The 14,561-nt window shown below is 32.8% G+C and overlaps 1 protein-coding gene across 1 annotated transcript in view; it reads left to right on the plus strand.

Moving 5' to 3' along the window:
* LOC126738875 (ankyrin repeat and BTB/POZ domain-containing protein 2) overlaps positions 1–14,561 on the plus strand; it is a 137,144-nt gene that overhangs the window by 73,006 nt on the left and 49,577 nt on the right. The window contains exons 12-13 of the mRNA XM_050444339.1: positions 12,476–12,729; positions 12,780–13,022. Of these exons, the coding sequence (XP_050300296.1) occupies positions 12,476–12,729; positions 12,780–13,022 (497 nt within the window). The remainder of the gene's footprint in view (positions 1–12,475; positions 12,730–12,779; positions 13,023–14,561) is intronic.

Here is a 14,561-nt window from a genome sequence, read left to right on the forward strand (position 1 = left end):
AATTTAATGATTGCACTAAAAAGCAATTCTTAGAATTTGCCAAAGGGGTTTTGTGAACGAGAGCTTGGGAGGGGATTAATCCTGAAAGAATGTGGCCAAAGTAGGTACCTACCAACGTTAAAGAGTCCTTGTTAACCTTGGTGTATTCGCCTGAAAGAATGTGGTAGTATACATCTGCTCCCAACAATAAATCTATTGTAGAAGGCGTATCAAAGTAGGGGTCTGCAAGCGGTGTATTATTGGGAAGGTTCAACATAAATTTGTTGACTTTAAAGTGAGGGGATTTTTCTGTGATTTTGTCTAATACACAGCAGTTAACATTCAGGAAGTAATCGTGATTGTGACAGGAATGAATTCTCAGGGAAATTGCGTGATTAGAGTGCTTAATTTTGCCGCCAATACCAGAGATTTGTATTGGCTGCGTCTTAGGAGAGAGATCAAGTCTTTGAACCAGCGATTGGGTTACTATTGATATAGTACTCCCGGGATCTAATATTGCCTTTGCAATAATAAAATGACCATTCTTGTCGGGTATTTGAATCAATGAAGTACCTAATAAAACTTCATTATCTTCAGTGGCGAAAACTGACAAAGTCACAGGTTTATTAGCGTGAGGGCGATTCGAGTTCATTTCATTGCTTGTGCTTGGGATTTGTGGTTCTTGAGTCTGAGAGGAGCTTTGGCTTGAACCTTGATTCCGAGAATGGGAGCTATTTATGAGAAGCGAATTTCTGTTAAAATTTTGAGATCGTTCATTTTGGGTTTGAGGATTTGGCCTCCAATGTGAATTTCTGCTTTGCAAGGGCTGTGCTGCATCATCCATTGGATGCAAAAGAGAATGGTGTTTCATATGACAAATCTGGCACCTCTGAGATGTACAGTTTTTTACTTGATGCCTTGAACCGAGACAATTAAAACATAGATTCTTATGATTAACAAAATCCTGTTTCTGTTTTAAACTAAGATCTTTAAATTTAAGACAAGTATAAATTTTGTGATCAGGGTGCTCACAAAAAGGACACTTTTGTCCTGCAACAAAATGTGAGCGAGAGTTTTGAGGAGAGTTTTGAGGTATGACTTGGTTGCCTTGGCGTTGCCCACCATGAGCATAGTGTGAAATTTTTTTAACAAAGGGAGTGTTGTGTTGAGAAGAACGTCCATGGGAATAATTTCTAGTTGAAGGGCTTTCAGAGAGATCTTCTAACACCGAACAACGCTTTTCTAAAAAGCTTAGAAATTCTTCAAGCTTAGGGACCACATGTGAGGAAGAGCGCATTTGAGAACCTCTCTCGGATATATATGCCTTTCTTGTGCCAAAGTCTAATTTTTGAGAAAAAATATAAATTAAAATTAAATCCCAGTGGTCTACTGGAATGTTTTGATTTTTCAGTGAATCAAAGTTCTGTTTTATGCAAACTATAAATTCCCTAAGTGTGTGTGAGGATACCTTATTTAGGATAGGAATGTCAACTAAATTTTTAATATGGGCAAAAATAATTGATAATTGATTATCATATCTTTGTCTAAGGGTATTTAGGGCAATTTGGAGGTTGTCAGTGGTCAATTGTAAATTATCGACCAAATTTAGGGGTTCATCTCTTAAATAAGATTTTAAATAAATTAATCTTTGAATATCAGAGAGAGATTGATTATCTAGAATAAGAGTAGAGAAAAGTTGAAAAAAGGCATTCCATTTAGTGATGTCTCCGTTAAATGGAGGTATGCTAATTTGGGGCAAACTAACATTTGGGGAATGAGAGTATTGGGGAACTATATGTCTTACTTGAGTTGGCGCTTGCGGGGAAAGTTCTAAAATTTTACGTTGCATTTTAGCAACACACGTTAAGTATTTGTCTTCTACATCATCCTTGTCTACTTTACTTATATCTAAAACTACAATTTGTTTTTCTACCTCTTCAAAATCTTTAAAAGCGTGGGTTAACATACTTTCACGTACCTGAATTTCTAAAAAGTCATGTATACTATCATTATTTTCTAAAAACCAATTAACAATTCGTGTTACTTTAGCCTTTAAATATCCGCGATTTTTAACCAACGCTTCTACTGATATTTCTATTCCTTCAGCCATTTAATTTTTTTGTTTTAGGCTTACAGAATAAACACAAAAAATGACGAGACAACCAGATGCTTATTTTTTGGAAATAGATTTTCTTTAAATTTAAACAATAATTGTTAAGAGAAAATAAACTAATTACCAAGAAACAATTTAAAAGAAAAAGTAAAAAGTGAGTTGCTACTTATTTCCAAATAACAATTATAACAAGTAAAAATAACAAAATAACAAGGGACAAATAACTAAAAGGTTTGTTAGTAAGTAATTAACTAAAATACTGTTTACTCGAAGGACCACCGACACATATGTCGGAACCAATTATATACTTTTTACACAAGAAGTATGTTTTGTTTTTGTTTAGATGAATCGTAAAATCACAACTTGGGAAAATCCGGCTCGAAGGACCATGAATATAGATTAGGGTTTCTTAAAAAACCTACCTATACCTGCTCGAGCAACGGCTACTGCATTGACGAGCCCTTCGATGACATAGGTCCAGTTCAATAAATTACACAGTTGTGATTTACGATTACATAAGGGTTTATTGTACCTTTTGGTTAGTAATAATTAACAGGTATAGACTAATGAACGATTTACAATGTTGAAGTTAGTTATTTACCAGGGTTTACAATATTAGTTGACGTTACCAGCCTTCCAGAATCACAAGACCAATAGCAGGAACTTAGCAGGAACCAGGAACGGCATTAGCACTAACGTCACCTTGGTTTGTGCAGCTATTGACAACCACTGTTGCACTCACAACGTTGCACTCACTTTCAGTTCAGTTTTCCACCTTTACGCACACTTATTCACTATAGACTTTTTTACATAACTTAAACTACTTTATCGTAACAATTAGGTATACATATATGAACTTTAGACAAATACTTAAACGGAAGAGAGTGAGAGAGAGAGGAATTGCTTGCGCCAACTTGCTCTTGACTAACTTATTTTCTCGGTACTTTAAGCTTTGTGAATTCCTTCACTGGTGAAAGAAACCTTGTGTTTCGGGGGCGCGAGAGTAGGTACTTCTTTTTGCGGCGACGGAGTGAATACTGATTTTTTCTCGTGGGACTCGGGGTGAAATGTTGGGTAAAAATGTGGGATGCACGTGTGTCATGGGGCCAACACTTAAGTGAACTTGAGGAGAAAAATGGATTTTTAAGTGCACTTAAGCTAAACTGGTAACAAAGGCATTTCTTAAAAAGTAGGTAAAAACACATGTTGGGATTTGGGAGAAAGTTCAGGCAAAAATTATTTACTTGAGAAAAAAGGTATTATTCGTTTGACAACCATAAACTTCGATTCCATAAAATCATAAAATAAAATAAATTGTTAAAATTAACTTTTAACACTTACAGAAACCATTTTTTACATAATTTATTATTTATTTTTGAGATTTTGTTATATTGTATTGCCTAATTTTTTATTTTACCATAAGAGAAAGCCGCGAAAAATGTGTAACAAAAAAAATGGAAATTTTCTCTTAGTTTTAGTTTTTCTTTAAATCTGCTTTGATTTTTATGTTTTAAGAAAAAAGTTTACTTTTTTATTGAATTCTAAGGATTTGAAACAGCTCAACAATCGTTCAACTATTTTTCCTAGCATATAACATAACTTTTTATATTTTTCCGGTATTTGAAATAATTTTCCACTTTTTTTATACTTCTGGCTATCTTCCAGATCTTCGAGGCTGTTTACATGTTTTATGTAATTTTTACTATCTCTCAGAAGCTATTTTTTTATTCAATTTAATTTACCAATTATTGTTACATTATTTAATATCTTTTCATATGTATTATACAGGATGTCCAATTAATATCACGATGCTCGATTACGGCTAAATCTTAAAACGGGAAAAACCTTTAATAAGGAGAATTAAGTTTAGAGGGGCTTCTTTTTAAAATTAGTTTGGATGATACAGGGTGTCCCAAAAAAGCGTGGTAAATATTTTGATTTTTTTTTAAATGAAACCACTTATATTTTTTTTCTGAAATGGGAGTGCCACTTGACTTTCTCTGTAGCCCTAGAACTATTTTGCCCTAAAATGCGACGTTGTCTAGTTATAATAAGAATATGTTAGACAAGTATTGGTAGCTATTTATTATTAGAAAATTTATTTTATTTAATGTATTGTTATGAATCTGCGGTGATCTTGTCTAGAAGACTACTGCCGACTTATCGCTTTTAAATTTAAGAAACCATTATCTAAGCAATAGCGTTACAACCCATAAGATATATAATTTAGCTTGCTAATACAAATATCATGAAATTTATCAGAGGCATAAAAATAAAGTCATCTGCATATTCACATATGAGTATTCTCTATCCCAAATAGCATGTAAGTCCATAGCGTAAATTAAAAACCAATGGACTTAAAACTGAGCCTTGCGGAATGGTAATACTTGTCATCCTTGGTTCAATTTTCCTATGATTCTGAGCTTTGACATAAACATAAATCAATTAGAAAATAGATTAATAATTGTATAATTACACCTGGTAATTTCAATAAATTTAGTTTTAGCCATAAAACACTTAATACTACACTATTATATGCACTGTTCATATCTCTTGAAAGTGCGGTTGTAGTTTCATATTTTGTCAAACTTAACTTATGTCAGTGACTATCTATGCTAAAGCCTCCTTTTGTCCATGAAGTTATTTAAAACCTATTTGGTTTGTTGGTAAAATATTATTGTTAATTAAAATATTTCAATCTAAATGTTATTAAACGTTCAAGTGTTTTTAGAATACAGGAGGATAAGCTAATAGGTCTATATGAATTGCTTAAGTTAGAGTATTTTCCAGGCTTATGAATTTATTATTACTGGAAAGTTTTTAAAACAATTAGGGACTAGAGAGTTACATAGAGTACTATAGAGGTGGTATTCTTAGCCTCAGAACCATATGCAACGTTATCTAGACTTGACGCCGTATTATCCTGATTTTTAATAGCTTTATGAAACTCATTTAGGTTGAATTTATCTGTTAAGAAATTATGTCTAAAATTATTGTTTTATATTAAGAATTGGACTAGCTCTAGGAGGAGTTAAATTGAATAAGCCATTACTAGTCAAGTTCTTGTGTCAAGGAAATGTATAACTTTTATTATTCTTTTTGAATCTCTTAAAATGTGTCCATATCTTTGAAATAGGTATATCCTTATCAAGTTTCGTACGATTTTTTATAATTTGTAAATATTTGCTTAGGTTGCTTAATCACTAATTTCATTACCTTTATTATCTCATTTAGGAGGTTTATCCCTTCTAATGGGAATAAAGGTTTTGTTTTCTTTTATTGGCAATCTATTGCTTTATAAAAAAAAGTCAGTAAGTCATTTTTTTTTTTATTGATAAACGTAGGTGCCTCGAATATTTTATTTTCAACACACTCAGTACATATTTGCCAACTGGCAGTTTCAACTCTCCATTTCCAAGAAGGATAAATAAATTTTTTACAACATAATTTTTTTACAACAGACATGTAAATCTTCATATCTTGTTTTATACGGGGCACACTTTCGTAAAACTTATAATTAACCAAGTATTTTGCAACAATTTTAATGAAAAATCGTGTTTTTTTCAGACCTCAGAATGAATAGAATTCGCATATTGCACTATATTATATATTGCACTATATAATAAAAAATCATATTAAGTAATAGTATAGGGATGCATACTGCTTATGAGTTACTAAAACAATATGTCTTTTGCTAAGTTTGGAAGGCATAAATCCATATGCCTTATTTTTTAGCTTGGCTCATATACGTGCTCTTAATTTATCTTTTTGGAACTCAGTTCCTTAATCTCATTTCTTTTATTGCATTTCATACATTTATAAGAGAGGCAGGCTTAGAGTAAGTTATTAAATGAGCTGATTGATAGTAAGCAAAATCCCATCCTCAGACTTTTCTTCTTTTACATTTAAAGCTAATAATATCATTGAATGCCATATATGAATAATAATCCAACTCGTCTTATTCTGCTACTATAAATAAGTTTTAGACCTTTACCGTTACATGACTTATCGGTCTCTAGGGTGTTATAGTGAGCGTATAAGGTAAAATCCTTATATGCTCACTCACGCGCGATTGAGCGGATGACTTCCATACGAAAGTGGAGCGGAGTGCTAAGCGATAAGCCCTTGAAATTCGAAATGGGTCGTTATAAACCTCCTATATCCGCCAATGGCTTATAAACATTAAGCAATACTTATATTAAAGATATATGACCATCATAACCTCTCGAATTGCAACAATTTCGTTAATTTTTTCGGTTTTAATTAAACTAATGATAAGCTTGAAATAGAAATCAGTCTTAGCATTAAAACTGCCCAGTGTCATTTTTTAATTTCTCTCTAGGGCCGGATGACGATTTTCTTTGAAGAATTGTCTTTGACGACGATGAAGTTTGTGCGTCGTGCATAATTTAATTGGACGTATTGTGCAGTTTTAATACAATAGATTATTTATTTGATATATTCGTTTGCATAATTTTGTTTCGGTATCTGATATAATTGGGTAAATCTTCAAAGGTTTTAGTTAATCTTTTATCAAATATTTTTATTTTTTATTTGCATAATTCATTACATTTGACGGGTCTTATTAATTTTAAATATATTAATGTATTTTTTATTATTTTCAAGAGTAATGAAAAAGTTACGCAATTAATAAGAGTATATTTTTTTAATATAATTTTTTTTTATTATCTAGGTTAATTATTACTAATTAGTCTTTATTGTATTCAAGGTGTGGGATATACTTTTATATTTTTTTTTAAAGGTTTTATATCAAGGAATTCAGTTTTTTTTAATCTATACCTTGTACGTCAATTTTATTGCAGATCTTTAAAGACATTTTTTATTAGTAATTCATTTCGTTTAGGCATTAGTTTTTCTTTTTCCTTCTAACGCAAAAATAAATTTTATATTCCTTGAAAATAATTTAGGTAATTTTACTTATGGGCTTTTCCTTATATTAAGACAGAGTCTATCTTGGTTATTATATGGGATGAACTTAAATCCACGAAATATTTTAAAATATAATACAGGTATATTACAAAGTTATTAAAAAGTATAAACTTTGTATATTAAATAAAAATCCTTTTGATTTTAAAAATATATTCTATACTAATATTGGTTTACCTTTTTTTAAAATTTCGACTATAAACTGCTGTAAAACGTTTTTTCTTCTTCTAAAATTCACAAATGTTGTTTTTATTTTTAATCACTTTCTATAATCCTTTTTATAATTTCAATAGAGCATTGGATGTCAACTCAGGATGTTCTTCATTTAATTATTTTATTCTTCTTTGGATTCTTTTTCTTTAATCATTCAAAATCCGTTTCACTTCTTTCTTCATAAACTTAATTTTTTTCAATAAAATAGAAAAAAAAAATCTAATTAAGTCAGATCAGGGCTATTTGGTGGCCAGTCTATGCAACCATGAGTTCCCAATTCACTCACGTTACCCTCTACCATAGTTCAAAAACCATAAAGCAGGTCTAGTTTAAAAAAAAAGGAATATCACATCGGGCCCGATCACTTACAGAATTCGCTTTTTTGCCGTTCATATAAGCAGTTCTAGGTCTTTTCAGTCTCACCAGGTTAACGAGAGAATTTTTTAATTTTTTAAAAAGAATAAAATTGACAGGTATTTACACCGACACAAATGATATTTTAACCACCTTATTAAGAATGGACCAAATTTGTGTATTAATTTTTAGTACACGGGTGTTTACATTGACAAGAAGGAGTCCATGACGTCATTTGATTGCGTCTTAAATATTTAGTACGTACGGTGTATTGATTCATCTAATTTTTTTTGGTTACTTAATTAATAATATAAGGAGTATTTATTTACTTTATTTTTAATATTATATTTACTTAATAATCTTTGCAGAACAGCTTCGCATATACAGGGTGTTCATTTGAAAACTTCCCACCACGGATTTATCAAAAACCACTGTTTAAAAAAAAAACGCTGAAATACGTCAAAAGGTTTGTCAAGGAAGACAACTTTCTAACCTAAAATTACCTTACCCCCTTTCACCCTCTGCCCCCCAGGGTCATCACCTTAAAAATTTTAAATGGCAAGGGGTATCGAGTAATAGCTTGTTTAAAAGGTCTTTTGAAGTTTTTTATTTTGACGTTTGATTTATTTAAATCGGTCAATTCGTTTTCGAGAAAAATCTTTGTTTATCTTAATTTGTTCAGATAGAAAACAAAAACATGAAAATATCAGTTTTTATTTCAATAAGTGTTCAAAATGTTGCCCGTTTTTGGCTAAACAATGATATAGGCAATGTTCAAATTCCTGACGGACATTTTCAAAAACATGTTGTGGGATATCATGGCAGCTGTCGATGATGCGTTGACGAAGTTCATCCAAACTTTCAGGTTGGGGAGTAAACACAATAGATTTAAAATGACCTAATAGAAAAAAGTCTAACGGCGTTATATTAGGAGATCTAGCAGGCCATTCTATAGGCCCCCTTCACCCTATACATTTATTTAGAAACTCGTCGTCCAGCCATTGCCAAACGGGAAAAACATAGTGAGGAGGAGCGCCATCTTACTGGAAATATAGGGTGATTTTTAAGTTGATACTTTTTTTAACTGTGTATAGAACATTCAAATTACTTTTTTCGATACACTCAAAAACAAGGAACATACAGAATAAAAAAAGTGAATATGGGTTTGTTTTTCATCGTCTGTTTATGTTTAGTATCTGATCGAATTTTTGTATTATCGATCACGCATTGTACCGATCAGTTAATCTTAGACACTTTTGGTTTATTGTTATTAATTTTAAATTTGCAAATCCTAAAAATGGCACATCGTTATGAAAACAATGAACTTGTGGATATGTTGCTTATTTATGGAGAGTGTCTTCAAAGTGCTGCTGCTGCTTCGGTATTATACGCAGACCGCTTTCCTTTGCGGAATCATCCTACACCCAGAAGTTTCATAAATCTTATTCAACGGGCTAGGGATACTGGCGATTTACGGGAACATCGTGGAGGGCATGCAGGAAGAGGAAGGAGACCTAAAAATGTTCATAAGGAAGAACAAATTTTAAATCTCATCGAAGAAGATCCAACAACAAGTACTCGAGTTGGGCAGTCGGATTAAGTCAAACAAAAGTATGGACAACATTGCGCGAGAATCAATTTAATCCCTTTCACGTTCAACGTGTCCAAGCGCTACTGCCTGAAGACTTCCCCCGTAGAGTTCAGTTTTGTGAATGGTTCCTACAACAAGATGAAAATGATCAACATTTTTCGAACAAAATTTTAGCTATGGACGAGGCAACATTCACCCGAAACAGAATTAACAATTTTCGAAATACGCATGTTTGGTCTGTTGATAATCCCCATGCAATTTGCAGAACCAATTTTCAACACCGCTTTTCTGCTAATGCAGAAAAGGTGGGCAGGAATTGTGAATAGGATACTTGTTGGACCATTTATCTTACCAGACCCTTTGACGGGCGATGTTTATTTGGACTTTTTGCAAAATAATCTGCCTGTTCTGTTAGAAGACGTGCCACTGAATATCAGGCAAGCTATGTGGCTCCTGCAGGATGGAGCACCTGCCCATTTTAGACGAGAAGAGAGCGAATTTTTGGATATAAGGTACTCAAATCGGTAGATTGTCCGAAATGAACCAGTTGCATGGCCACCAAGGTCGCCAGACCTAAATCCATGACTTTTTTTGTGGGGGTATATGAAAAGTTTAGTTTTCAAGACGCCTATCGACATACAAGAAGAACTAATAGCACGTATTGAGCAGACTGCGGCAACAGTTAGACAAAAACCGATTTCTCTATTGCGTGCCGTTACGGAACAGTGGTTACGTCGAGCAAATCGTTGTGTTGAAGTTAATGGTGACAACTTTGAACAACTTATTTAAATTAAAGAGGACCGTATTGGACTCATTTTATAACATTTTGGCAATGTAATTTTTTTTATTTTTCGGTTTTTTGAATAAAGTTATTTGAAAAAAATGTTTATTTTACCGAGTTCTATACACAGTTAAAAAAAGTAACAACTTAAAAATCACCCTGTATATTTCAGCCTCATTAAGTAAAGGGTTTCCATCATCATCGATTTAGTTTTCAATGGATTCAGTGATAAGCGGATTGATGGTATTTTCAAACATATCCAAATAAATGTCTCTATTTAAATTTCCGTTAATAAATAATGGCCCAATCACTTTAGTTCCTAAAATGCCTGCCCATACATTAATTTTTTAAGGGTACTGGGTATGCCCTTCTACAAATGCATGAGGATTTTCATTGCTCCAATATCTACAGTTATGCTTATTAACAAATCCATTTAGATAAAATGTGCATTCATCGCTGAAGCAGATATTCTTTACATGAATAGTATTATCATTAATCGCTTCAGTCATTTTTTCACAAAACTCAACTCGCCTATCAAAATCGTCTTCGGTTAACTCTTTCAATATTTTCATTTTGAATGGATGAAATTTATGAAGTTTGGAAACTGTGTGAACAGAGCCTAATGAAATATCAGTGGCAGCAACAATTTTGCGTAATGAAGTATTAGGATTTATTCCAAAATGACCCAAAACTTCAACTTGAGCGGCTTCATCCAAAATTCGCCGATGATTACATTTTTTATTTGCAAGAGATCCAGTTTCAGTAAACTTAGTAACAAGCTCCAAAACATACCTATGCGAAGTTATCTTCTTCGGATGTCTGGCGTTAAGCGTGTAAAATCTTTAATTCAACAAATAAATTTTCACTATTCCAAGATTGTCACAAATGTAACTGACGGCAAAATAAATTTTTTATTTTCCTTAGCAACTTTAAATAACTAAGCAGGTATAACAATAAATACAATTCGCCCAGGATATTTGTGTTGATGAAAAGAATGCGGAAAAAAAAATCAGGTTGTTATTTAGTTTTTTCCACGTCTAATCCTCGGAATTGCTGTTTATGTTGGTAGTTTCCATTTTAAATTATAAACGAATTGTAAATTTAGTAAACCCTAAAGCCGCGTATCCACTGACATTAACATTTGTAGCAACATTTGTGAACGTTTGCGAATATTGATAAACGCTTGCAAAACGAAGTACCCACCGATCAGCACATGTTGTTTGAAATTGTTCACAAAGCAGTTTTGAGAGCGTTTGTCGCGTAATCAGCCAGGTCTTTTTTTATTTTGAGGAAAACCGAGAATAGAAAAATTGTAAAAACGGCCCCGTTAAGTAGAAAGAAACTTGTCGCCTGTGCTGCATTAGTATTTTGTGCACTAATAGAAAAAGAAAAGAAGAAAAAAAAGAAGAAAACATAGATTTTGGGTGTCACATTTTTTAAAAACTAGAGTTTCTATGCAGCTGATTTCTGATATCAAAACTGACAGGATTAGCTTATTCAAAAATTTTACTCGAGTTTCGCCAAGATATTTTGATTTTCTGCTCTCAAGAATTTCTCTAGAAATATCTAAAATTGACCCGATCGAAAGTGCGTCTCTGCCGAAATTAGACTGGCCATCACACCTCGCTTTCTAGCGACAGGAGATTCCTATGCCAGTCTTATGTACCTCTTCAGAGTTTCGAAGCAGCTTATTTTTAGAATAATTCCTGAAGTATGTGCCTACATCATGACAGCATTAGCGATTTATCTACAAACGTAGAATATCGCGTCTCCACTGAAATCAGGCAGAAATCCACAAACAAGTCAAATCCTTTGAAGTTACCGACTTTTCGCGAAACAGTGACAAAAGCCTGCAAACGTTTGCAAATGTGAGTGACCGACATATCCACCGGATAAACATCGTGTTTGTAAACGATTGCAAATGTTTCTAAACGTTCCGTTTGTCAGGTAAATACGCGGCTTAACGGGCAACATTTTGAACACTTATTGCAATAAATACTGAAATTTTCATGTTTTGGTTTTATATATGAACAAATTAAGATAAACAAAGATTTTTCTAATTTTCTCGAAATCGAATCGACCGATTTAAAAAAATCAAACGTCAAAATAAAAGACTTCGAAAGACCTATTAAGCCTAAGAGAAGCCTAAAGAAGATTATACCTAAGAAGGTATTACTGCCATTTAAAATTTTTAAGAGGATGACCCTGGGGGGCATATGGTGAAAGGGAGCGAATTAATTTTAGGTTAGAAAGATGTCCTCTTGACAAACCTTTTGACGTATTTCAGCGTTTTTTTTTTTAAACAGTGGTTTTCGATAAATCCGTGGTGGGAAGTTTTCAAATGAACACCCTGTATGTATACTATTTTATTACTGGTACAGTATGTATGTTGGGAAATAAATGCTTTTAGAATTAATAATTTTAATTCATAATGATAAAAACGAAAATGACACAAAAACTGCATATGACTTACTTTTTTTTTAATTGGCTCATATAGGTGCTTTAGCTTTACCGCGTTGGGCCTCAGTCTCTTCTGTAGGCAGCTCAGGACGAGGTTCCGGCCGATCCTCCAGTCTCCCTGAACCCTCACTAATGACCACCTGTGTGGGTTCCCTTCAAGAGCTACAGGACTTAATTGGCAGGATGAAGCCCAGAATACCTTTGTGCCCTAAAGCCATTAGAACGCTCTTTTACTTTATGAGGTGTTCGCAGTTGGAGCATGGAGACCAGAGCAACGGACATGCTGTCCAGGTAAGAAAATTTTCATGCTTTCGCTTCTTAATACAAAATACAATTAATAGGAGTTGTGCTACGAGCGAGCCTACGTAGTTCTTCCGCCGCTCGTAGAATGGCTACGAGTGGCTACTGCGCATGGGGAGCACCGGTTTGCGGCCATATTGGATAAAGATGATATTATGCAAGCGGCCAGGTTACTGTTGCCAGGAGTGGATTGTCCTGTACGGGCTCTAGGTGAGGAGGCGGTGAGGGTGAGGAAGAATACTGGCAGTGAGGAGGATCATATTGAAGCTACGAAGCAAATTCAGGTATGCAACACGTATTAAATGCCCTTTTTTGGCTTTAGGGTGGTTCGAATACGAGCCATAAGTTTTTTAATGCTTGTTAAATGATGAAGCTTTTCATGTTTCATATTTCATGCACTTTTTCCTGTTTGATAGTATTTTTTTGCAATACATAATTTCGTAATTGAAGTTATAATAATTTTATAATTTTCTCTCGTAAATAATAACTAAAAAATTAATTAGTTTCACAGACATTTTAGAAATAAAAATGTCATAATTGGCAAGCATAATAGAAACAAAAATCTAAATTTATTATGTTTCTAATTTGCTTTTAATTGTTTAATTTTTTTAAACAATATTATTTGGACTTTTTTCACTTTTGAATTCTACTTTTTAAAAAAAAATTTAACTTGCTTTTTTATATATAAATATTTATTTATCTTGACACGACAAGAATTAAAATAATTAACCTACATTTTATTTGTCTTGGTGTTTTTTTTCTCTCATATATTATATTTTTTTAATTGCACGCAAAAGACTTCGATGATTTTAAATTGCTTAATGTTTACGTCTGTTATAACATTTTTAGTGGGAAAGTTTATTTTTTTGTTTGTTAACTTGTTATTCCTTTATTTTTACTTCATATATTGTCTAAATTTTTTTTAAAGTAATTTTTCTTCTTCGATAAGAGGTTTGTTTCTGTAAACTGGGCCTCGGTAGTTGTTAATCTTTTACTGATTTATTCTTCTAGTTCGTTTTTTACTTGTCAATCAGTCGCTTTTTTTTCTGTCCTTTTATTCCTTTTGAGTAAAAATAACCCACTTGTTGTTATTATTTTTCTTTTATCAAAAGAGTCTGACATTTAAATACAATCTTCACTTCAATCTTCACTAGCCTTTTAGTATTTTTGGACTAAAGTTTTTCAAAGCAGAATTTCTTGAAGTTTGTTATTTACTATTTTTTTCTTGTAAGCTCGTCTTTCACCAGTTTAACTAATTAAGTCAAGAGACAATTAATTAAAATTTTTATTAATTTCATTAACTTAACATTTAAGCCAAAAATCGCAGCTTGCTTTATTTTTTAAATGTATTATTATATCTCTGATTTCAACAGGAGTGATAGAAAATGGAGTTTTAGTTTTTGTAAGTTTTCACGGTCGCCATCTACCAGCGAGACAATGGACAATGTGTCTGAGCACCCTTGTTTTTGCGCAATGTTGTACCTGCTGCTATCTGCACTTGCCTTGAGATTTTGTTCTGGTCTTTTTTTTTCCCATAACCTCACTAATTTTGTATGTTTTAATTTTTAAGGGGGTGAAGGGACACAGAGTCAATGGTCTTATTGTATACTGAGTCTTACACGAAAGCCGTTGACTTTGTTTCCTTTCACCCTAAGAAATAATTGTAAGAGATCTCCTTGAAGAAATTTGAAGTTTTTTGAAAGTTTCAATTTGATTCTCCAGGAAATTGGCATTTTCAAATGGTTTTTTGTCTTCCAATTCTCTGCTACCAGTTTCTTAAGATACAAATTTTTATGCCTTTATCGCCTTCTGCGTTAGCACCA

This window comes from Anthonomus grandis, chromosome 7, assembly GCF_022605725.1.
Source record: "Anthonomus grandis grandis chromosome 7, icAntGran1.3, whole genome shotgun sequence".
Taxonomy (NCBI): Eukaryota; Metazoa; Arthropoda; class Insecta; order Coleoptera; family Curculionidae; genus Anthonomus; species Anthonomus grandis.